The following is a 23,848-nucleotide window of genomic DNA, read 5'->3' on the forward strand; positions in this document are numbered from 1 at the left end:
TCTTTATACTCAACAGTTTAAGTGTAGGTTCTTTTTATTATTTTATAGCTATATGTAATTGCCTGGTCTGAGATTATGGGTAGTCTGCCGTGATACGCAAACCAGCGAACCAGCTGGGAAACTAAAGAGAAAAAAAAGTTTCGTTCGATCGCGTACGAACTCGGGAGCGACGCTGTTTACAAATAAACGCCAGATTCTTTGGGACGCCTTGGCCCATACGGTCGGTAACTGTTCAATTTTGTTTCTGCGTAATGTCGCTGAGTAGTAAAACCCGCGGTTCACGCCACTCTCCTGTTAACATTTTTTTTCCTGGTTTATGTGGGGACTTGGAATGCGCATTCCGCTTCATCAAGAGAAACTGCTGTCATGCCTGTCACTGAAAAGCTTTTTTCGCTTTTTTGTCCTGCAGCCTGGCTAACAAAATGACGAAGAGGACGCTTCCGCCGAAGATCACTGCTCGCGACTTGGCTTACCAAGCGATAAGTTAGCAAATCAGCGCTTGATAAGCGGAGATCAAGATCCCCGTTGCAACTGTGATTCCGAAGACAGTGTGGCGACATGTCTGTTCGGAACTTAGTGGAAGCCGAATGTGGCACACCAAACCCACTCGTGAAACTCTCGAGTCATGCTATCCAGGACACTGCGCGGCAGCAAGTGAGCTTTCCTTTATTCGAACAACCGCTGTTCTGCACCATTCATCGCAGAAATTTACTACATCTCTGCCTTGTTTGATTGTTACAGGAAGGACTTCTGCGGCAAAGGCACCATGGACCACTCGGAGTGGTATGATCAGTTGTTCTTCGTTGCGTCGAATCGTTTTCCGTTCTAAGTTAGACCCCAAAAATAATAGGAAGCTTTTCAGTGGCCTCACTCCTTCGTATTTGCTGCTTTTGCAGATCTGTAAATTTATGGTTTAAGTTTTAGTAAAATGATTGCGTACCTTTCTTTTGTGATTTTATATAATGCTCACTGCATAGTATCATTCTAACGCAGGTCTTGTAACCTTTGATGCAGACCATACATGTCTTAGTTCCCCTGTCTGTGTAATTAATCTTATTGTAGACCACTGGCAGTTTGCTCATATCTGGTACTTGTTTAGCTAGATGTCAGTGCACGTTAAAGAGCCTAAGGTGGTCGAAATTTCCAGAGCCCCCCATTACGGCGTCCCTCATAGCCTGAGTCGCTTTGGGATGTTAAACCCCCATAAAACCAAAACCTAAAACCAAACTTCACATAATGCCGTGTTATTGAAGGAACGGGTGGGATGTTTATGAAGTAAATGTCAAGCAGTAACAGTGTGCTTTTCATTTTTCTTTTAGGCTGGAACATCAACAGAGGTGCGTATTTTGACGGCCTTCAGAAATGTGTTGTATCATCACCTTAAAAAAATGTCTCAAATTGTTTCTCCTGGTTAACTAAATGCTGACTACAATCCCCGTGTGTAGTTTTTTCAGTACAAACTTGTGCATCACCCGGTACGCTTGTCTAGTGCACACAAATAGTTTGGCCCTGATGTGTAGTAGCGACATCTACTAGCAACCTAAAGCTTGAGACAGTTTGTTAAAGCTTTCAATGCGGTATGGACAATCTGCGTTGTAACGTGCATGTCATGAAATTGCGTTGTTGTTTATGGACATTGTTAATGGCCACTAGAGCTCCATTTGCTTGGTTAGACAGGTCTGCTTTGGCCTGTACATCAGCTTGCCCTTGAGCTGTTTATATAGTGCTTGTATACAGCAGTTGAGACGTGAACTCCTATTTGTCATCATTTAATTGTGAAATAACGTTCACAGGGCACTAATGGAAGGAAATTTCTTTTAATTTCTTTTCATTTAATATGGTCATCCACTAACTTGCGCGCTTACTTTAACAGTGCAGTTATTGATCAGAACGATTTTGAGTGGCAAATTGGTATTCAGCTGTAGGCTGAGCCCATGTTTGCAAGATTGAATTCTGGCCACAGTGCTGATATTTCGTTGGTGATGAAAGAATGCCCTTGTTCTGTGCGGTCAATGCACATTAAAGAACCCCATGTGGCTTAAAGGTGCACTAAAGATGATTCTGAGCTCGTCTTTTTACCGCCAGAACTCGATCTGCACGCTTCGAGCATTTTTAGAAACTTCGAATTATTGTCCTGTGCGACCGATTTCCCTATTAAATTGAATTAAACGTCCTGGCTCCCGACATCTAGAAAAGAGGAAAAGAGGAGGATGCCTTTCAGCCAGTAGCATGGCAGCTTGCTGCTCTGCCATCGGCAGGGTGATACATAGTGATCGGCGAAAGCAAGGAGTCCTTGCGTATTTTTATTTTTGCGGGCCTAATTTGCGGCTATGTAGTCTGCGACTTAAGCCATTTATTCACGGAAACCTAAAAAAACAAAGTAAAAGTGAAAACGAAGCCGCCACACGACTGGCTGAAAGGAACTCCACGCATCAGCTGACTCCTCCTGTTTTGAAGGTAAGTTCAGGAAAAAAGGTGGGAGACGTAACGTTTATTTTGATTTGATAGGGAAATCTGCCACACAGGACAATAATTCGAGGTTTCTACGAATGCTTGGAGAGTGCAGATCGAGTTCCCTTGGTAAAAGGACGATTTCTGATTCCTTTTTTGTGCACCTTTAAATTAATTGGGTGCCCTGCGCTATGGTGCCTCTCGTAGCCAGTGTCTTTTTTTTTCTGGCTCCGCTGCGTGATCCATGCAATGGTGTCCCATAAGGGCATAGCCATATCACCATCGCCATCAATGTGCAGTTAGGGACATTATAAATTCGTCTTAACATGCCATAACAATCTGAGGCTTGTGATTTTTGTGTATAGAGGCAGCAGCAGTGCATCATTTTACATTGTGTGGAGCATAGCTAGGCTATTATTTTACTCAAAACATCCGAGAGCTGAAACTGAAGAAGCCAGCCACCATTGAAACCAAAAAAGCACACAGGAGTTGTGCTATTCTCCCCTGAACTCTCGTTGTTTTCAGAGGTTACTCATCTCTTTTATTTACTCACTTCATAGGCCCTCATTTTGCCATAATCATGTCCTTAGCACAGTGTCGAGACAGTGCTGTCATTCCTGCTACATCCCAAACACAGCTCGTCGATGAATTTGTGGCCGAGAGGCATGGACAGGAGAGGATGGCCCCGCAGACTTTCCACATGGCCGGTCTCCTTCAGGAGATGTGCGATATTGAAAAGATGTACCAGCCTCCACTGTCAGGTATGCTACATCACCGTTAGCATCTTTGATACAGCATCGAGCATCTTGTGGATTTCCCTTTGACCTTGATCTCAGCTTCCCTGCAGCATTTTTCACATGCTGTTTGGCTGCCACAGACATTAATTTAATGGGTGCGATGAAAATCAAGTGTTAACACTGGGTAAATGACGGACTTTGCCTGTATGGGTTTTTTTTGGGGGGGGGTAAGGTTAACATGCCAAGTGTGACCGATTTGATACTTTTTTCTGAATGGACAAGGGAAGGAAAAAGAGGAGCTCATTGTGGCATACATGACGGAAGCCAACATTCACTGAAACCAAGGAGCATAGGGGATGTTTCTTCTTTTCTTTGTAATTTGGGGTATTCATCAGTGGGAAATTAATAGGGAAATTATTTAAAGATAACTGATTAGAAGGCAGAAGAAAAAAGATACATACGCCGCCGGTGGGGTCTGAACCTACGACCTCCAGAATTTGGCTTCCGGTGCTCTATTATCAGAGCTACGGCGACAGCTGTCCATTCTTCTGCTTTTGGGGGTATTTATGTGTTTTGGAACTGAACCTTAAGAGTGTTCATCAATGCCACCCTCGTCTGCAGCGGTGGACGTAGTAAGTCCTGTATTACTGCGAGCGCCATGTGAAACATGATCGAACGGTGAGGGTGGAAGCTGCCTTTAACGTTTACGAACTACTCACAGTGTCAAGCTGGTAGCGGCAGTATACACGGGGTGCACATAAAAGTATCGATCCTGGTCGGTGCTGGTCTGAGGTCCTGCAGAAGCTAGGTGAATGGTGAGGTCAAGCAATGAATGTAAAGAGAAATGATGAGCAGAGAGCAGAGATTTGTTTCTTCACACTCATAAATAAGTCATTAGTTCACCTTCTTGGGAAATTTTTGCTGGAGAACATTCCTGGAACAGTGACTGCCTTGAAATCGTCAGCCAGTAATAAAATTTTCTGTCTAAATATGGTTGAGGTTCCCGCTTTTCATGACTTTCTTTCCATTTTTTTTTCAGTGCCTGGGGTTGCTGACGTGGGGATGTCTAAAGCATGGGCGGGCGAGTTTCTCCCTGCCATGCCCGCCGTGAAAGAAGAACCGGCTCTGGCCGCAGCATCCTGGACTCGGGAGTATGCAGCAGCCGCTGTTGGGGTCCCTTCAACGTCTCAGGCAACACCCATCAAGTGGGCTGCAGAGTATCTGCTAGAAGGCGAGCAGCACACTGGGCGAGTCTGGGACACCATTGTTTATAAGGCCATTTCCACACCCAAAGTTTCTGCACCCAAAGTGGTTACGACACAGTGGCATATGTCTCGTCGACAAGTCGACCATGGCTGCCGCTTTATTCTAGAAATGCAAAACACAGTGGTGCCATCTGGTGACAAAGGCTAAAAGCACATCTTGGGTGATGAGTAGAGTGCGTTGCTTTTTTTTGTGAAGGACGCACTAAAGGGAGCGAAAACTTAAGTAAAACATGAGGGACACTCCTGAAAGAAGAGAACACTGTGCATATAAAACAAACTAGTGATATTTTGCCAAAATGTGGTCATGTGGTGCACTACACCAATAATGGCACTGTTTCACCGCAGTATGACACTTCAGTTGTTTATGCGGTTTTCAGTGCCAAATTAAAATGCTCCTCGTATCTCTGATATTGCAGTGCTCGATTCTTACAATATGAGGCACAATCTTTACATTTCCACCATAAACTCGTGACATGTCCCTTTAACCTCAGTGACTTCAGCGTGAGGTGTACTGTGACTTGATCGCATCCCAATTCACTGTAAGCAAGCACTGTATTATTGCAGCATCTGTAAATACATTCAGGAGTGTAACATTTGTATCCAGAGTTTTAATTCCCATGTCACTGGTTGGCTATACTAGTCGTCATAGCAAATGGCTGCACAATTAAATAGTACCTGTTGTTACTTGAAGAGTTTTCTGATTTCACCAGCTGTATTGCATTAACACTTCTTTTTGGGCTAGTTGATGCGTACTTGAATTGGTGAAAAAATAGCGCAAAACCATGAAAATTACAAGAAAGAATGAAGACGAGGCACAGTTCAAGGGCTGTATCAAAATGCCAAAAGAAATCAGAAACAGTTGTTAAGGTTTAAAGCTATATTGTGAAATTTCAACACATGTTGATGTGCACGCCTGATTGCCATTGAACATATGCAGTGCACAGGCTTCAGAAGGCAGTCAAAGCATGGCCCAGGTGGCTGATGAGCTTCTGAAAGGAGTCAACGATGATGCATTGATGGAGACAGAGGTACTGCTGCATTTTCTACTTGCGAGAGAAGAAAAAATATGATGCATGTGTAGCGTGTTTGTTGAGCGCCATGGTGTTGGGAACAAGTTCACAGCGTAATGTGCCGAATGTGTGAATGTGTAGAAATAAAAATTATTGCATGAAATGTGCATGATTGTGGGAGGCTGTGTGCTGTGGAAGGACTGTTACAGAATTTTTTTTTTTTCCTTGAGCACAGGAGTGACCCACTTTCCTCGCAGATTAGCAGCAGTGAGCCTGCAGCTATGTAACTGAAACACTGAATTAGGCTGCGCAGTTATTTTGAACAGTGTGATGCAGCTGTGGAAAGTGGCAGCTGAAGGCCCCCCACCAAGTTGGACGCACTGAAGTACATTGAGCTGTGTGCTTGGCGCCCACTCCGTGCGCTAGTTTATGCAGTTTGTGAAGAGGCTAAGAGACGGCGACGCAGACTTAGACGAACAAGCTGCGGGCTGGGCCGAAGACTTTACGCAGGAATATGGCAGGCCGCGGCAGCAGCAACAGCATGTACTGCAGTCGCAGGTAAAGATCCGAAGCCATGTTGGTATAGTAGTTACTGCGGCTTTGGAGGTCAGACTAGGGGTGGCCCAATGCAATTAGTTTTGATGCCAGTTTGAAATTTCACTGTCACCTAGTGACCACTGGCAGCCTGCTGCTGGGGGTCAGACCAAAGCATGTGGTTAAAACTACAAAGATCTGAATGTTGCAAAGTGTTTTTTTTTTTTTTTTGCACTGAAACTTTGGTTTTTGAAAGGAAGAGAAGCTAACGGCTTTATGCTGATGTGGACTACTGTTATTTGAGTTAATGAGATTGAGGAATATAATGCAGTTTTGCTACCACTGTGCAGTGATTTGGTGCTAATCTTTGTGTTGGAGCCATCATACCTTAGATAATGGTAGTTTTGAAAATGTGCAAGAACTTGGTGCCAGATGTCAGATACGGAATAGCTTTATGGAATTTACTTTATTGCTGTTATGGATTCTTGTTTTTTGACCAGGAACCGACAGCTGCACAAGTCCTGGCTAGTCAGTGGGCTGAAGGTTTTGTGGCAGAAAGCAGAGAAAAAAAAACTGACAGCGACTTCTGGGAGAGCTTACAGAAGGAGTGGGACCACGTGACGAGGTTAGGAATGGATGACTTTTGTGTTTCTCCATTCTTTAGAGGAACATCCTCACGTGTATGTGTGTCCGTTCTGGGGACCATAGCTCACAAAACAAATATTCAGTGCTTCCGTGTGAATGTGCCTTTGTGTATAAAACGATCATATAATGTGCTGATCCATGACCACAGCCTTTGAATACATGTCCGAGGCCTTCAGAATAACATTGGCCAATTTTTTCATGAAAAGTTTACGAGGATTTTTGTTAATCACTCATACCATTGTTGACTTCTTGTAACATGCACTTTCAATGTGCACTTTCAATTTTGTTTTGTTTGCTTAATGTATGGTACAGTATTTTTGTACATGATTCCGATTTAGAAAGAGATACACTACTGCAAATATAAAGCAACCTTGCTGTTCGTGTGCACCTCTTCAAAACCTTTTCCTTTTTCGTTGTTCTTGGTTACCTTATAGGGAGACACCCCAGTCGCATCCTTGGCTTTCAGATTATGAGAACCTCTCTGAACCTTACCGCGTAAGTGTGCAAGTTATGCTTAAGTGCCGCTGTTTGGTGTCCCGTCGTTTTATCTTTCTTGAATGTCTCATTTCCTCAATTGTTTTCTGTCTATATCGAAACTAGGATTACAAGTTTGCTGATGTCAATCCTTTGGAAAATGTGGAGCACCCTTTTGAAGAAGGCCTCAAGAAGCTTCAGGAGAATGACATTCCCAGTGCAGTACTTCTTTTTGAAGCAGCTGTGCAGAAAAATCCACAGCATGTAGAGGTGAATAAGTTCATTTCATATGTGTGACAGCAGTATTTCGATGGAGGTGAAATGTAAGAGGCCCATGTACCGTGTGATGTATATACACCTCAAAGAACCCGAAGTGGTTGAAATTATCCAGAGCCCTCCACTGCGGCATCACTGAGTTGCTTTGGGATGTTAAACCCAATAAACCAACGAACCAAACCAGCAGTATTCGTTACTTTTGTAGAGTCAATTTTTAGAGTGTATAACTCTAATCTTTTTTAAAGGAAGGTTCATTCTAATGCAGCATTGCTATGTTAAGTTATGTTTGTTGATTGCAAAAGTAAAAATATTCATGTGAACGAGTGCATGCACTCCATTGCAGTAAAATATAAAGGGTCAGAAAAAGTTTTTTATAAGTTTGATTCGCAGAATTTCGCAGTGCCACCAAAGAAGCCCATTGTGGCAGCAAACAATTAACTCGAGGAGCACCATGTTCATGTAATTGCATCGCATTGTAGTGATTTAACTGCTTTTCAGTGAGGAACTTTTTTCTCTTCCACCCTCAGTCGTAAATTTGCTTCATATTCCAATAGAAGATAGGTAATGTATTCATTTGTCATATATTCAATAGCAGGCACACGTCTAGATTGCTTGGGAGTATATTTTAGCAAAGTGGCACATCATATCACTGTGTGATGCCAGCTGAAAACTAGTGTAACACTGAAGTGCAGGTGTTCAAGGTGTGTATTGGACCGGGTATTAGCCGTTTTGGCTCTTGGTCCAGATGTTTTGTATTATTACATTAAAAAATGAAACAGTACAAAGAAAAAAAGGAAATGATGTTGCTCAGCCGATTGATGAAGAAAAGATAAGGATATGCTTATTATGTGCATGTGCTCGTATGGGTTGGTCACCGAAGAAATGCATACTGCAATGTGATTGTTTCTTCAATTTTACAGGCATGGCAATACTTGGGTACAACACAAGCTGAAAATGAGCAAGACCCAGCTGCCATTGCAGCACTGAAGAAGTAAGAGCGTTCTGCCAAGTTTGTTTCATGAGCCCATGTTATAGACCTCAGGCGTTGCTCACAGCTATGGAGAACTTGCCTTGAAGCATTGAGCAAAGGGCAAATTAGTTGGTGTACACAGATGTCATATACATGTAGTGGTTTCGGACCAATCTGTTATGGGCTGTTCTTGGCTGGAAGCAACAGTTTCGCTTGGCTTGAATTTGGGTAAATGACTCTTGTAGTGGCAGTGTTTGATTCCATTTATCCTCTGCAGGTGTCTGCAGCTCAGCCCACAGAACCTGACAGCTCTCATGGCCTTAGCCGTGAGCTACACCAATGAGTCGTTACAGCTGCAGGCGTGCGAATCCCTGCTGCAGTGGCTCAAGTGCAATCCTCGTTATCAGTCCCTGCTCTCATCGGCCGACATACCCACCACAGAGATGGCCTTCCCCGTGTCTTCCATAATGTCCAGGTTTGTAGAGGTTTATGGGGTTTAACGTCCCGCTCAGGCTATGAGGGACGCCATAGTGAAGGGCTCCGGAAGTTTCGACCGCCTGGGGTTCTTTAACGTGCACTGACATCGCACAGTACACGGGCCAGGATCGAACCTGCGTATTTAGGGTCAGCAGCTGGGCTCCATAACCACCAAGTCACCGTGGCGGAACACCAGGTTTGCAGAAAAACGCCGGAGTGGTGGTGGTGGTGGTCAGTTTAGTCGGGGCCTTGTGCTGCTAGGTCTTGCTTCAGTGTTTCTGCTTGTGCAGAGCCAGCTGTTTTGCACTGAGAGTGGGGTAAAAAGATAGCAAAACGAAAACACAAAAATACAAACATGAAAAAATACTATAGTAGATGCTTGTTAATTTGAACTGTTACTTTATTTCTGAGAACATCCATTGTGTCCCCATAAAGTTCTTATATCGAGAGTTGATTGCTTAAATTAAAGGCACAAAATGACAAAAACACAGTTCAAAGTAATACAAATAAAAGCAAAGAAGAATACAAAACTGCACACTGACCGGCAGATTAGTTAAAGTAAAGGAGGAAAAAGTTCATGGCAGCATTAGTTGGTGATTGTGAGGGTTAGAGCTGGAACTGTGCCCAAGTTTTAGTTCAGGTGGTCTTCTCTTGCCTCAGAGGACACTGCCATGCTTCCTGGCTGATAACCCTCCTGACAACAGCTGTGTGTGACAGAATACTATGGAACGTATGCTCTGAATGTGTAGCTGCTGAAATATGCTTCATATGCCTGCCGCTTCAAAACATGGCCTAAAAGTGACTGCCATAAAGCATGACCGGTTGAGCCATACGATGGTTGAGCCATTGACTTGAGGTATATTTTCTATATGTGCACAGCTTTTGCTACGTACTAATGCCTCAGGCATTGCGGGGCTCCTAAGTGAAGGTTCGTTTCACAGCAGACAGAGACGGCCATATCCCTTTCAGGCAGCATTTTTTGTTTTATTGAAATCACATTTTTTTCACCTAAGTAGTATATTCAGGACTCAAGAAACGGAGTTTGTTAGTTTTTGAGCGTGAAAGACCAGTGGGTAAGTTTTTGCAATGATGTGCAGAATTCCGTACAAAGTGACAGATTTGTTAGAAATAGTAACGTCGAAATGTTCTCGTGTGTCAGGTAAGCGCCCTAGGAATCATGGAATCATTTTGTGTTTCGAAGGTGCACATTACACCCGAAATTGAGCAAAAGCAGTCAATGTTTTCACTTGTAGCAAAATCCATCTGCACAAAAATGGTGGACAAAGTGCTACCTAGCTTACTGTTGAGTGAAATATTGTATTTACTGCGTTCGCTACCTGGCACAAAAAACCAATTTATTTGCTACAAGAAGGGTGCTGAATTTGACTGAAACAATGAAATCACTGCTAGGTGCACCAGACTCTCAGAAAAAGCTGTAAGTTTGCTGGATTCAGAGAGCAGACTGTCAGCACCTGGTCAAGGTCATAAATTCACTGTCACCTAACCAGTTCCAGGCACCTGAACTCCCGCCCGTTGCAATTGTGGTAGCCCAGGAGGCATGAGCAAAAGATGGGTAGCAGCACGGCGACAGCTTTCTTTGAGTGTTAGGCAGCAGAGAGCGAACACTTAACAATTTTTCATGTTTAACCATGCAGCGAACAGCATGGCAGAACTCGAGACCTGTTCATTGCGGCAGCCCGAATGTCACCCACTGACCCTGACCCGGATGTCCAGTGCGGCTTGGGTGTGCTGTTCAATTTGTCTGGCGAGTACGACAAGGCGGCCGACTGCTTCCGCGCAGCGCTCACCGTGCGGCCAAATGTGAGTGGTTGCCAGAAGCAGCTCTGCTCTCGATACCTGTGCTATCTGGAGCAGGTTGTTGTACTTTGTGGAGGTGCAATATTGCAGAGTTGGTAGGAGTAGTAGTAAGTGGCGTGTGCTGTGGTTCGCTTGCATGATTAATGCTGCCAGGAAGCAGTTTCGAGCTGCTGTTGTGCCATTAAACCCCCAACTTCATGCTGTTACAGTTGCAAAACACTATTACGTAGTTGCTGGTTACGAATGTCAGACTCTGTTTCGCAGTTCATTGTCTCTGAAGTTGAAGCTACTGCTGCGACCAGGTCTTATATACCATGTCTTTTATGGTTTAGTATTGCATGGCATAAAGACGAAGCACGGTGATCAGTATGAGACAGTAAAACTAGTGTTTTCGATTTTACTGAAAAGTAACGGCGCATAGGTAAATAGTACTTTTCTAAAACTGAACCAAATATGAAAAATGAGCTAAAATCTGGATCAAATATGACTTCAATATTCCTACAAATAGTGGCTACTTGTGCATTATTGTACAAAACAATCCTGTAAACTGCAAACTGCAAGCTTTGTGACACTGGAAAGGCTATGTGGCCATGCTACATGATGCCATGCTCTCAAGGAATGACATAGCAGAAACTCAGCTGTAGATGTAAAGAAAAAATTCAGGGGGCACTTTGACTGTCTAAAGTGCATAGAGGCGAAAGCGTTTTCCGCACCACTTTGACTGCTTCTGTGGCACTGGTGGCGTCACATGTAACTGAGTACTAATTACTAAGTGATGACAAATCACTAATTAATGTTTAATTACTTATTTGTGCCTGAATACTAATTAACTGCTAATTAATGACGCTTAAGCTTCGCCTTTAGGAGTGGAACGCGACAGCGTGTTGTAGCACTGCCAGGGAGTCCACGGAACACCACCACCCTTTCGGCGCGATGCCTTGCCCTTTGAACGCTTTTTGAGGAAAGGAAATGGCGCAGTGATTCTCCCTCATCTCGGTGGACACCTAAACCGCACCGTAGAGGAAGGGAGGAAGTGGGAGTGGAAGAAGAAAGACAAAGATGCTGTAATGAAGAAAATTAAAATTGTATTTGAGGAAAGGAAATTAAGCAGTAACTGTGTCACACATCTCGGTGGACACCCGTCAGAATTCAGGGTGGCACTTTTTTGACCTAAAGTGCGGTCACTGATGTGTGGTCAAGATGTTAAGCTTCTCCTCTAAGAGTGGAACGCGAAGGAAATGTATCAGTCTCTCATATCTCGGTGGACACCTAAACCTCGCTGGAAGGGAAGGGAGGAGGATGGGAGTGAGCGACGACACCGTATTCACTAGACGCACCTTTGTTCTTCCCAAACCATCGAGCTGGCATGGCAGAGTGGATAGCGTGCTCGTATCACGCTCCGAAGACCGGGGTTCGATCCCAGAGCTCGACCAATTTCTTACTCGGTTTTATTTATTTATATGGCCTGACTAGAAAAGTTAATTAGGCTAACTGAGTAATTAAGCAATTAACTAAGCTCAGTTCCACTTACTTGGAGCATCACTATACGATCCCTTCAATTGGTTGCCTGGGTACTAGCCAAAGTACAATTGGCCCCGTTTGAAATTCGCGCACTGTGACGTCACGACCGTTTCGACCAACTGAAAAGCGTGACATTTCTGTCGACAACTGCTGCTTACAACGATGAGACATTAAAGGCTTTCGCCTTAAAAAGAAGGAAGAATGGCTTGTTCTCAGAGCAAGAGTTGTGGCTACCGCATTCGAACGATGCCACACTGATCTCTACTATGGGGTATGCAACATACCGTATAAACGCTTGTATGGGCCGCACCTCGTTTTCCTGAAGGAAATGTTTTGAAAAAAATAAATCCGTGTAAGGGCCGCACCTGAGTTTTGCATGACCCAGGCGAGAATAGCCTTCTAAGTGCATGCGCAGTGGCCTCCATGATCAGCTCTAGCTGCGAGCAACGGTGCGCTTGATCGCGGAGGCTACGTGCGCGCACAGGAACTTCCAAGTGCCGTCCTTGGATCGCGCCCGAGGCCCCGGTCATCATCGTCAACTTTTTTCTCTGCCGCGATTTCCCGCTATCCACATCGGCATCAGTATCGCCAGCTCCAGCCTTTCGGGACACGTTAGCACGTTCGCCGTAATAGTTGTGCTAGTGGCTTTCACGTGCTGCCGCCGAGTGTAGCAGTTTTAGCACGATGGGCAAGCACCTTAATAGCTACATGGCTAGGAGTTAGCTCTCGAACACGGTAAGCGTGCGGCGGGCAGGAAGTTCGACAGAGCCGAGAAGTGCGTCCAATGACGGTGCAACCAAAAGAGAAACACAAGCTGCAAAAAGCTTGCTTTCCGAGGCAAGCCGTGCGAGCTTCCCCGAACTGGAAGAAGAGCTGCTCATCTATGTGATGGAAGTGCGGAACAACGACTATGCGTTGACAGCAGACATGCTGCGCGGCTTTTTTTGGGATGAGTGTGCACCAGAGCACAGCACCAGCTCAAGAGCCAAAATACTCCGCGAGTGACGATTGAACGTAGAATAAATGTCGCTCATTCCCTGGTTGGTGTTTTTTTACTTAAGAAAAAAAAAAAATTTTTTGTACATCGCGTGTATGGGCCGCACCCTGAAAATTGGCCCTCGAATCTGGAGAAAAAAGTCCGGCCCTTATATGCATTTATACGGTAGTATATTAACCCCATGACTGACGTGGAAATTAGGTCTCTTTTGCTGCTGCTGATGATAACATCTCAGTAATTCAGAGTTGCGTGAGCTACATGTGAGCTGTAGGCTCAGAGATCAGGCATCAAAATGCGGTTTGCTTCACCTGCTGCACCGCACAATTTAGAAGCCATGTATGAGCATTGTGAACACTCCCACGCGAATGAGCTTCGTCATGGTGTTGGTGTGCGGTGATTTATTCAACGGTTAAAATAAGACAAAATTCATTTTGCTATTAGAAATTTTAGACCATTTGCACACTCCTACTGAAAAGCAAAAAAAGTGTGGAGTGGAAGAGAGTTTCTAATCAGCACTATTTTTCTCATGCACAGTTTTGAATGTCTGTGTATGCATCATTGTCTCACACCAGGGTTGACAAATTGCAAAGCAAAGTCAAGCAGTGTGCTAATGACAAACTATAATTGTGCAACGTGTCCCTGGAGTAATTGTGCAAACATCTTGACAACTGATGCAATGTTGGTACAAGACCATTGGCTTATGATGAACCCCCATCTGTTTTTGTGTGTGCAGGATAGCCAGTTGTGGAACAAGCTTGGCGCCACACTCGCTAATGGCAGCCGGTCTGAGGAGGCCGTTGATGCATACCGTCAAGCTCTTCACCTTTCACCTGGATTCATTCGTTCTAGGTTCAACCTTGGCATCAGCTGTATAAACTTGGGATCTTACAGGTATGTGCGTGTTCGGTGTGCAATACATTGCCCGTTGATTTGGTTGAAGTGTCCTTTGACAGTGTCCAGGAACTTCTGTTTCGAAACAAAATTCCATGTCTTAGTAGGCTAAGTGGAAGGAAGAAATTAATGCATTTCTTTGAAGTACTAACATGAAAAGTACTTCCTGTATGCTTTCAGAGGTCATCCAGAGAATGGTCACGAAGGCAAATGTAGCTTATGGCATCCTGTGAAAGTGATGCACTGGCTTTATTGCTTTGAGGGTAATAAGATAGAAATACTGCATCTGCCTTAACATTCAAGCAAAGAAAATTTTTTATGGTTTCTTGACAGCGTTCCCAAGCATGGCATTAATTAGGACTGAAACCATGTGCCAACAGCTTTCCTTCGAAAACTCCATGATGGATGCGAACTGTTCTTGTAGTCATTCGGCAGCTTGCCGTTTTCGCGAGACTTCAGGAATGTTTTTAGCACTCTTATGAACTTGTGAGAGCACAGGGTTGAAAAGCATCTCTGTGTACAGCTCCTAGAGGGCTCTGTGCCTGAACATCTGGCGGAGGGCATGTTGCCGATTACCTTACGAAACAAGCCGTTTTTCTGCTCCGATAAAAGTGTGGTGGCAGTGGTGGTCATGAGAAGTAGTGGCATTGTAGTAGTCTTGCTTCTGGTTGAAGGAGTCATCTGTCACATGTGGCACAGAGAAGCAGTTCATTCATGGTAATCAGTCTCATTTCTGCAACTTTTGTACTAGACCGGAGGTTCTCAAACTGCGTTTCTCGGAGTGTTTTTTTTTTTCGATTCCCCGATTACCTGAATCCATGTACAATATACCCAAGCCATCACGTCTCGCTATTTTTTTTTTACCAACTTTAGTTTGAGACTAGTCAGTTGTACTGCAACTGATTACAGCAAACTGTCTCACTATACGTGTAGCCAAGCACTTATATTGAATTTGTGCAATTTTACGAGGAGCTGTGCGCCTGCTTACTTTTTTTTGCGTGCATCTTCTAGGCAGGAATAGACAGAAGTGAATGCACACAGGGTTCCTCAGCACTTTGTGAAAACCATTGGGGTTCCCTCCCAAGGGCAAAATACAGCCCCCTGTACGAGACAGTACACGCCAATACGTGTTTTCACTGCTTGCCAAAGCTTATTCTTGTAAACAGTTTCGTGCTAGCAAAACTGGAGCCATGTCCAAGCGAGGGCTTGAGGAGGCTTGTTTGTTTCCCTGTAACATTGCCTATAACTATAAAAGCTGTTCGTAGCATTGTGAATGCTCCGCGACTAGAGCATAGTGGCCCGATATTTCAGGCATTCGGCATCACCCCCCTTCCCCAGTTGTATGAAACGTTGCTCTTAAGACGGTATGAAACAAGTGTTGTTAAAAACAATTGCTTTATGTTACAGAGCTCTGGACTGAAATACAAAGAGTCTAAATACTCTACTCGAACAGTTTTGAATTGGTTTGTACCTAAGACCCGCACAAATTACGGGTATCAAATGCTGAACTTCACTCTCCCACATTTATTAAATAAGAAATCCTTATAAATGTATAGCTAAATAATGCCAACAACTGTTATATGTCTTGTGTATTTGTACGTTTCTTTTTTTTCTCTGAAAGTGCCCTCGTACTGTTTCTTTCGTTTGTTTTGTTAACGTGAACAAGTGTATCACTGCCAAGCTTCTGTAGGGTGCGCCGGCCTCGTCAAGCCTTGCCACTGGCTTTTTGCCGGTGCACCCAACATCGCCATGATGTTAAATAAATATATTCTGATTCTGATAACTTGCAGTTTCCTCATTGCATCAGGGTGTTGAGTATCTCTCTCTCTGATCTGTGCAGGGAAGCTGCGGAGCACTTCTTGACAGCACTGAACATGCAGTCAGCTGGAAGGGGTCCCGCAGGAATGCAGTCCATCAACAGTGCAGTCTCTGAGAACATTTGGTCGACGCTGCGCATGGTGCTTACACTCCTCAACCGGCCCGACCTGTACAAGGTGGCTGACCAGAGGGACTTGGCCCACCTGAACAGAGAGTTCGGCATAGACTCGTGACTATGCTCCGGCGAAGTGCTGTGCGAGTGCTGCTACTATACCGGACTTCCGGAGTCGTGCTTGAACTCCAAACCGCTATCGTGCCCATCTGGGAGCACAAGCTTCAAACTTTTGGAGTAGGAAAGCCGTTTCCAGTGTGTGCACCTGTGGTGTTACTGGGAGAAAGCAGGATGTGCCCAGGACTATATGTACAATCGCAATAAAAAGAATTGCGAACAGCGTGGCACCGACATGCTCAGTTCTTCGAATTTGTTTCTTTCCCATTCAGGTACAAGCGCAATGAAAAGAAAGTACGCTACATTCATCCATGATTGTATCACAGACCACTCTATCATCTTTTTGTTACCATTCAGGTGCAAGTGCAACGAGAAATGCAAAAAGCAGAGCATGTAGGTGCCACACCGGTCCAAAGTCTTTTTATCACCCCTGTACATTGAAGATTCAGTGAAGGCCTCCCAGTGTCATACATTGCGACCGAATAGAGATTGAGGGCAGTCTAAATGAAAAAAAGAGATTAAATTCACTCTGTGTGATGGGTGCAGCTATACTTGTAAAAGAACCGAGTCTCCAGAAGTGAAAGTACAGGTTCTATCGTGTATTTTCACAAGTCTAACTGCTAGCAGCTAGTGTCACATCAACAGTGAGAAGCAGCAGCAGCTTTTTATGCAGTGTCATACAAGGGTGCGTGACATCAATTCCACTTCAATGAAATTTAGTTTACTTGGGCTAACACATGCTTGAATGGTGATTCGGATTTTATTTTTTTTTGTATTAGCCACCTAAATACTTGCAAAAGAATGAATGCAGAGTGGTTGCGTTGTGTGTGTGTACTGCTGGAAGTCAGCATGTCATGTAAATTGTAGGAGAATAAAAGGTTTATTGGGCAATTTTTAGCTCATTAAAACTCAAGCGAGTACATGTGCCGAACCTCCGGTTAAACATACGCAGCACGAACACACATTATAGAGGCAACCTGCAAAGGCAGGTAGGGGCGACACGGTGCTCTTTCCCACTATACAGGCGAGTGCAAGACAAAATGGTCAACAAGGTAGCCCAGTAATGCCCTCTGTGTGATACACCCACAGTAAAAAATAGACACCAGGCCAAAAAAAGAAAGGAGCAGTGGTGTATAGTACATACGTACGGTCCCTGTCAAAAGCAGACAGGTACCCTGACAAGACTGTACTGAGTGGCTGCAAGTGCATAACATTTGGCTTGAAGCTTACCAAAAGCAAAAACTGCTGTGAAAGGGTTATCAAAGTTCAACACATCAACATTTGTGCGCAAAGTCGTAGAAAATAAAGCTCAAGCCAATTTTATAATGCTCTGCTACGACTGTACATATTAAAACCATCTATAATTTAGTGTAGGACATAAGTGGGTCAATGCAGATTCAGACTGCCTGCTGTAAGCCTAGCAGTTCCTGCAAAAGGTAACTCAGGTTTGGCAAAGTTTGGCTGCTGTAAGCCTAGCAGTTCCTCAAAAAGTAACTCAGGTGATCGCTACCTAACAAACTTTTTAACAAACAGCACAAGTGAACAGCAGCAGTAAACGTACCTCAACTGCTGTGCAATGCCATTAACAGGATATTCAATACATTACTATTGTGTTGAGTGGATAATGAGTGACAGAGCAACGTAAACACCTCAACAGTGAAGGTGGTGGTAAGTAACCTTTATAGTGTTTTTTTGACCACTCAAAGCTACCTGGCTAGATGACCTCCAGCAGCTGCTTTAACTTCTCATAGAGAAGTGAAACATCTTCGCAGACTTTCAAGATGTTCCTGCAAATTCAAATTCAGAGCGCACACACACACCGCACACTGTCAGACTCCACACAGAAAGCTGCACAACACGTTTAATTCGTAAAATCGTCGGCCTTCACGAGGACTGGTATACTTGCCAAAAAGTGACAACCTCTCAAAAGAATAAAGGCCAACGAAAAAACAAAAAAAAAGGAATGTTCCGTTACACCGTGGTTTAAAAGTGCAAAAACACAAGCAAAACAGAAGAGAACAAAAACGAGAGCTTAAAGAATTATGTACAGCATCTCACCAAGCTACTCACTTTCAAATTCAGATCACGAGTCAAATAAGAAACACTAATCTCGAGCGCAGATTTCTATACTTGAATGTGTCGGCAACAATAATAATTTCAGTAATTACTACTGCAGTGCTTTGGACTGTGGACAAAGCACCCGCAGCTCTAGAACGAAGCTGAAATTAAATGCAAATGCTTTTGTCTAGACACACAAATATTAGTGCACAGAAACTACACGGTACAAACGGGCAGGAACCTGGCATGTACATAACATCTTGAGACAAAGTAAGTACCTTGCTTTCCTGAAGCCTGTTACTATCAAGAAGAGGAACGCAATGGGAAAGAATGTCCCAACAATCACATGGCTGAGCCGCAATGTACAATTTAAAATTCAATAACAGTTTTAGGTACACGATAGAAAAAATATTCTGAAAAACCAGAACCTTTGGACAAGTACATACAGCAAAGAAACAAGGCAACATGCAGCAAAAGCTAAGCCCTGTTACTGGCAAAAACATAGCCAGAGATGCAAATGCTGCAAGAAACAGAGGTTTCAGTTTTAAGCTGGCAAACAATGCAATAACATGCGAATGCTGAGCTCCTGAGGAGTTCCAGACTGCGTTAAAGGAGCCGCAAGAAGGAAGGAACTGGCTTGTCCAACAAGTGAACAATGGCCACAACAATATTGACTAGAAAAAAAAAGTATGTAATAATGCTTGTACAAGAGTCAGTTGCAGAACTGGTAAAGTGGAGGAAGGCGAAGCTTTCCAATCTTTCGCAAAAGAATTAGTTGCAGAAAATGCAAAAATGAGGGCCAGTGTCTTTTTGTAACCAGAGCTGCAGCTTCTGATGACGTACAGACATGTTGGTTTCACACACAACAAAATTCAAATTTTCTAAGAGCAAATCGCAAAGCAGGTGCTGAAGATAACAAAATGTCTTTCTCAACTACTACTACATCTTGCATGACAGCAAGCGTGGCATTTATTGTGCAAGCAGCGCTGCCTACCTGGTGCCTACAGCCTGCACTGAATTAACCTCTGAAGCCTTTGTCCTCGTGCTGAGCCGATTCTCCGCAACAGAACTGGCAGGTCGTCTTCAATCGCCAAGCATGAGTGATCACTGAGCATCCCTCTATACTTCAGATAGAAACCTTGCAATATAAATTTTTGTTTGTAGCAAATGCTACTCTCGAATGCTGCAGTTAAGGTCTTCACACGAATGCCGAGAAAATATGCTATTCAGTTGTTGCTTAGCCAAGAGGCTCGAAAGCATGGCCAGCATGCATCAAACAACAGAGCTAATATCCAAGAACAATGTTTTCAATTTACAAAAATAGAAATACAGTAATGAGAGCAGTGGATTGTGAACTATTAGCAAGAACGTCTGCAATTCAGGAGGAAAAGAATCCTTGTCAGATTAAATTTGATACTATAAGTGATTCAGCATGGTTGGTGCCACCAGTACAGTTCAGCCACTGAAGCCATTCGATGTAGCTATAAAAGAAAACCTTCGCAGATTCTGCATCACAAGGCGAAGCAAAATACCACAGTACTTCAAGCCCATTAGGATGTGCGATGTCAAACATGACAGGCAACCACATCCAGTCAGAGAAGTGACGACTGAACTTTGGTGTAATGACCAGATTTGGTGCAATTATCGGCAGAATACGAATTGCCTTAATTACTCTAATGCAGTTGAACTCCAATGTGCACCTAGCTGCAAAAGATGCAGATCATGAGTGCCATGAAAAAATTTTTTCTCCACAGCTTAGGTGCACAGCCGGGAACTTAGAGCAGCTTACAGAACATTACCGCGTAAAGAAGCAAACTACAGACATTATAACCCACACAGGTATGGAAAGGATTGAGACAAATTAGTGTAACAGAGCATGGAGCCTTCACATCCACTAAATTGACTTTTGAAGCCCAATTCTGAGCCCCGTAGCTCTTACAAAATGTCAGGTACAACCCTAAAAAGCACATCTTTACTTCAGAGTCAAAAGGCCAACTGCAATATTGATTGCATGCAAGCCTTCAGGGAAAAGCAACAAACAAACTTGGGTCTAGGCACAGCCGTGATCACATCAATTTTGGCCATTGAAGACGGCACTGATCAAAATCAACTTGGTGGGGAAGGGTTACTATGGCTGCTGGGAATACGGTGGCAGCCCGTCACCTCCCGAGGAATAGCCATGGCTTGGGCTACCCGTGTCTATTCCGGTCTTTGGCACACTCTGTGTGGTGGTCTGGTCGATGTCATCATACTGGCCTCGGCCGGTGCCAACACCTGCTACCAACACAACAGAGTGATACACGTCAGAGCATGAAGTTGGGCTACTCGGTTTCCCAAGTCTTACAGAATATAGTGTAAAAAATGGGACTTGCAGAAGAGACAACACAAGCATTACTAACAACTTGCTCGCTTGCTCTTGCTCGTAACACTCGCAACGCTTGTGGTGCTTTTTCTGGACGCCCCATATTTTTACACTAACTTCTGTAAGCTATGATCCACTCATGCTTTGCTACAGTGTAACCAATGAAATGTGTCTTTATGGAACTTTGAAAAACTACTGCAGGCTAATGTCACAAAACAGTTCTGTTCAGCCAAAAGTCATCAAATAAAGCACAAATTAACAGTGCATATCACAGCTACACTTCTATTAAGCAGAAAGATGCAATGCTGATCAAGACAGCATTCAGCAATCAACATTTCATCAAGGGGGACAGGAAAAATACCCGGCTAACAAAGCATGTACAATGCCTAAAATGTATAATTATAATGTATAATAAGATTTCGCAGCACAAAGTAGATAAGGAAACTGCAGAACAGTATGCATGACTATCATCTTCCTGAAGTTCTGGATGCGTGCATTAAACTGAACACACTTATTCTTTACACAGCACTAAAATTGAGTAGATGCTGGGAATGAAGACGTGGATAAATTATAATATTTTGTCACTGTTGCAGCACTTGGGCACAATGCTCACATAACCATGTCGTGTAACACCACAAAATATCCATCACTAGAAGAAACATCACTGGTAGGGAAACAAAGGATTCAACATACCTCCAGTGAAATTGGGAATGCCCAGATCTGCATACCTGCCTCCTCGCTCGTTGAAAATGCGTAGCAGAAACACGCACGACACTGGCCTAAACAGAAGATTAACGATGGCGATGCTGGGTGGTTCATGGTATTAAGGAAAACAAGGTTCATGACACGCAATGTGACGGAAACAGAAAAATTTCCAGACTCTCCAACTAAGCAAGAAAAGTGATAGCAAGACCTGCCTAGCAAGGGTTAAGAGCTATGCACCGTTCTCAGCTGCACGATGCAAGCTTTGGGAGACCTGGTTTATGTTTTGGGTCAACATGTAACAATGTGAATATAAAAATGGCCTTCTTGAAGGTTAAGCAAACTTTCCAGGCAAAATCTGAGGTGCTACAACTAAACAATGTGAGCAACACACATGCTAATGATAAGCCCTCCCCTAAACTTTTTGTTTTTCCATTCAAAGGCTTCAACACATTTGTCCACTCATTCACCATTCACCTCGATCCACACAATGCGAACGCTTTCTACAGCACTCCTGCGGCACAGAAGTTCAGCGATAAATTGCATAATGGAAACACAAATATACAACCAAATGCACTGCTATGGGCACATAACGAAGGCCACAAAAGGGCAAGTTAGGCTACTTTCGGGTCTTTAGATGAGAAGATAATCAAGAAAGCAACAATCCAAAGAGGATACCCAGCGCAAAATGTGAACTGATGTGGGAAGTGCATTCCCAGAGTAACAATGTCCATTAGTATTGTGCCAAGGTTTATGGCTAGTGCCTGCGAGGAAAGAGGAAACATCGTGAGTGCGAGATAAATACTCTAATGCACATTTCTAGTCAGAGGGCTGTGCGCAACTTTCTTATTCTGAGAAAGATTCGAAATTTGCATAAAATTCCACACAATCAGTTTGGCAAATAAATGCAAAGAATGCTTTCCTAACACTGATCAAGTCTGCCAATATGCTGGCTCAGACAACCTTTTCTGTTGGGAAACCAACATCATAACTAGGTAATAACAAAGAAACAAACAAATACTAAAGCCCATGCAAAAGTTACATTACGGAAGAACTGTGGGAGTTCACATTCCCTCATTGAAATTGCATGGCTGAATTAAGTTCCTAAAATCAGTCCAGGTTGCGCATGCTCCTTCACTGCTTTTGGAAACTTCAAGTTTGAATTGCTGCTTCCACTTCTAGAGCGTAACCCATAGCTCAAACTGACCATGTGTTTGTTTCAAGCTACAATGCTCCTGTTGAGAATTAAACAAACATGGCAACCAAAGCTCCGGGCCTTTTAAGTTTTGCAGGAGAAATAAATTACTTCGTCTACTAAACAAATGCAAAAATAAAACTATTGAAGAACTGTGGTGCTTTACATGACCCCTAAGCAAATTGCCATGGCGAAAATCTACGGCATGTCATGCTGAAAGTGCCGAACGACCGATTTTAATAACACTCGATCTTTATCTCTTGAATGAACTGTGCTTTTTACATTGCAGCCTTGGAGTGCTTTCAGAACCCAGTGACCTGGACAGATTATAATAATGTTCCTACCCGCCAACTCGAAAATAGACGTAAAAACCTATTTCATGTAAAAGTTACCTGCACACCAAAAGGGCTTTGATACTTGCCATAAACACAGGCTCTTCAGAATCCTTGTGATGTATCGCCCAGGCCAACGTCAGGAGATAAATAAGGTTATAGTAGAGATATGAAGCTGGAGCCCATGATTCCTGTAACGGCCTAAAAAGTAAAATTATTAGGACAGCATTGATAAAGCGCAAATCGCAGGCAATGTATATATTTAAAGGATGCTCACCACACTGTCAGAAGCATATGAACGAGGAATATGGCCTGAAACGATAAAAACGTATATGATCGAAACGAGAGCCAAGTTAACGGTAGAGCGAGTTTCAACACAGTTTACGGACGTCGGTGAGCAGCACACGCGCGTCAACAAACTGCGCGCCTTAAGACTCCTCAATAATAAGCTGAAAAGGTACACAACCTGTTAATTTCAAAAACATATCGTCAAGACATGCGAGGTGCGCTCATACTGCTTATTAATACGCCGAGGCTGGAACCGAAAGGTAGGTAGGATAGTTTGCCTCCATGTTTCAATACTGCTGCCTTGTGTGATATTTTGTTTGCATAATTATTTGTAACACAGAGATCTCAAGATTTTCGCCGCTGCGTAGTTTCACGCGTGCTGCAGAAAAAAGTAGGCGGGTGCTTACCTTGAGCTGCGGGTTCTGGATAGAAATCATCTTTCTACACAGGCTAGTTGAACGCGGGAAACCTCCAGAAAAATTCACGCGGCTCACTGAACTCTGTCTCAGAGAGAAGACCGATAAGTTACGATAGTGCTATCGCATGACGAATTATTATTTTTGCGCCACGAAAAACACTCTCCGCAGGACACTGCCTGTTGCACAGCGTCGCTTCTGGTAACGTAGATAAAATGTACGCTTCGCGAGGAACAGACGGCGCCAGTTTCGCTTTTCAGAGTACCTTGCAAGAAAACGGTAACGACCAAAATTAGGCACAAGTTTGTTTACTTTACGCCGTATCTGCTTAAATACTCAACTTACATTTTGTATGCTTCGTCAATATTTTTATGATTCCGCA

At 43.7% G+C, this 23,848-nt stretch overlaps 2 protein-coding genes across 4 annotated transcripts; one reads left to right on the forward strand and one right to left on the reverse strand.

Moving 5' to 3' along the window:
* Window positions 1-80: 80 nt before the first annotated feature.
* Window positions 81-17,233, forward strand: Pex5 (peroxisomal biogenesis factor 5). 2 transcript variants are annotated; one of them, XM_089574628.1, is made up of 16 exons: window positions 81-220; window positions 410-654; window positions 742-783; window positions 1,320-1,337; window positions 3,089-3,212; window positions 4,228-4,435; window positions 5,391-5,481; window positions 5,890-6,021; window positions 6,498-6,622; window positions 7,077-7,137; window positions 7,243-7,386; window positions 8,313-8,383; window positions 8,640-8,837; window positions 10,495-10,660; window positions 13,909-14,066; window positions 15,907-17,233. In XM_089574628.1, exons 2-16 carry the CDS (start codon window positions 559-561, stop codon window positions 16,115-16,117), a joined length of 1,845 nt encoding a protein of 614 aa, XP_089430754.1. In that variant the 5' UTR covers window positions 81-220; window positions 410-558; the 3' UTR covers window positions 16,118-17,233. The 2 variants fall into 2 exon arrangements, with proteins under 2 accessions (XP_089430754.1, XP_089430755.1); XM_089574629.1 differs by lacking the exon at window positions 5,890-6,021.
* Window positions 16,975-23,690, reverse strand: LOC149364656 (type-1 angiotensin II receptor-associated protein-like). 2 transcript variants are annotated; one of them, XM_089574632.1, is made up of 6 exons: window positions 23,458-23,690; window positions 23,040-23,074; window positions 22,852-22,963; window positions 21,914-21,999; window positions 21,227-21,339; window positions 16,975-20,445 (listed from the first exon to the last, which is right to left on the reverse strand). In XM_089574632.1, the coding sequence occupies exons 1-6, from the start codon at window positions 23,485-23,487 to the stop codon at window positions 20,300-20,302; spliced, it is 522 nt and encodes a 173-aa protein (XP_089430758.1). In that variant the 5' UTR covers window positions 23,488-23,690; the 3' UTR covers window positions 16,975-20,299. The 2 variants fall into 2 exon arrangements, with proteins under 2 accessions (XP_089430758.1, XP_089430757.1); XM_089574631.1 differs by having other exon boundaries at window positions 16,975-20,448.
* Window positions 23,691-23,848: the final 158 nt, after the last annotated feature.

The sequence above is a fragment of the Amblyomma mixtum genome, chromosome 2 (genome assembly GCF_055824585.1).
Source record: "Amblyomma mixtum isolate Tamu chromosome 2, ASM5582458v1, whole genome shotgun sequence".
Taxonomy (NCBI): domain Eukaryota; kingdom Metazoa; phylum Arthropoda; class Arachnida; order Ixodida; family Ixodidae; genus Amblyomma; species Amblyomma mixtum.

Excerpts from the sequence above, each read along its gene's own strand:
- Pex5 (XM_089574628.1), top strand. The coding sequence starts at position 559 with ATGTCTGTTCGGAACTTAGTGGAAGCCGAATGTGGCACACCAAACCCA. Across the intron at positions 3,213-4,227 it reads GTACCAGCCTCCACTGTCAG|TGCCTGGGGTTGCTGACGTG; the intron begins GTATGCTACATC and ends TTTTTTTTTCAG. Across the intron at positions 8,838-10,494 it reads GTGTCTTCCATAATGTCCAG|CGAACAGCATGGCAGAACTC; the intron begins GTTTGTAGAGGT and ends TTAACCATGCAG.
- LOC149364656 (XM_089574631.1), bottom strand. The coding sequence starts at position 23,487 with ATGATTTCTATCCAGAACCCGCAGCTCAAG. Across the intron at positions 22,964-23,039 it reads CATATGCTTCTGACAGTGTG|GCCGTTACAGGAATCATGGG; the intron begins GTGAGCATCCTT and ends TTTACTTTTTAG. Across the intron at positions 20,449-21,226 it reads CATTCCCAATTTCACTGGAG|CAGGTGTTGGCACCGGCCGA; the intron begins GTATGTTGAATC and ends TTGTGTTGGTAG.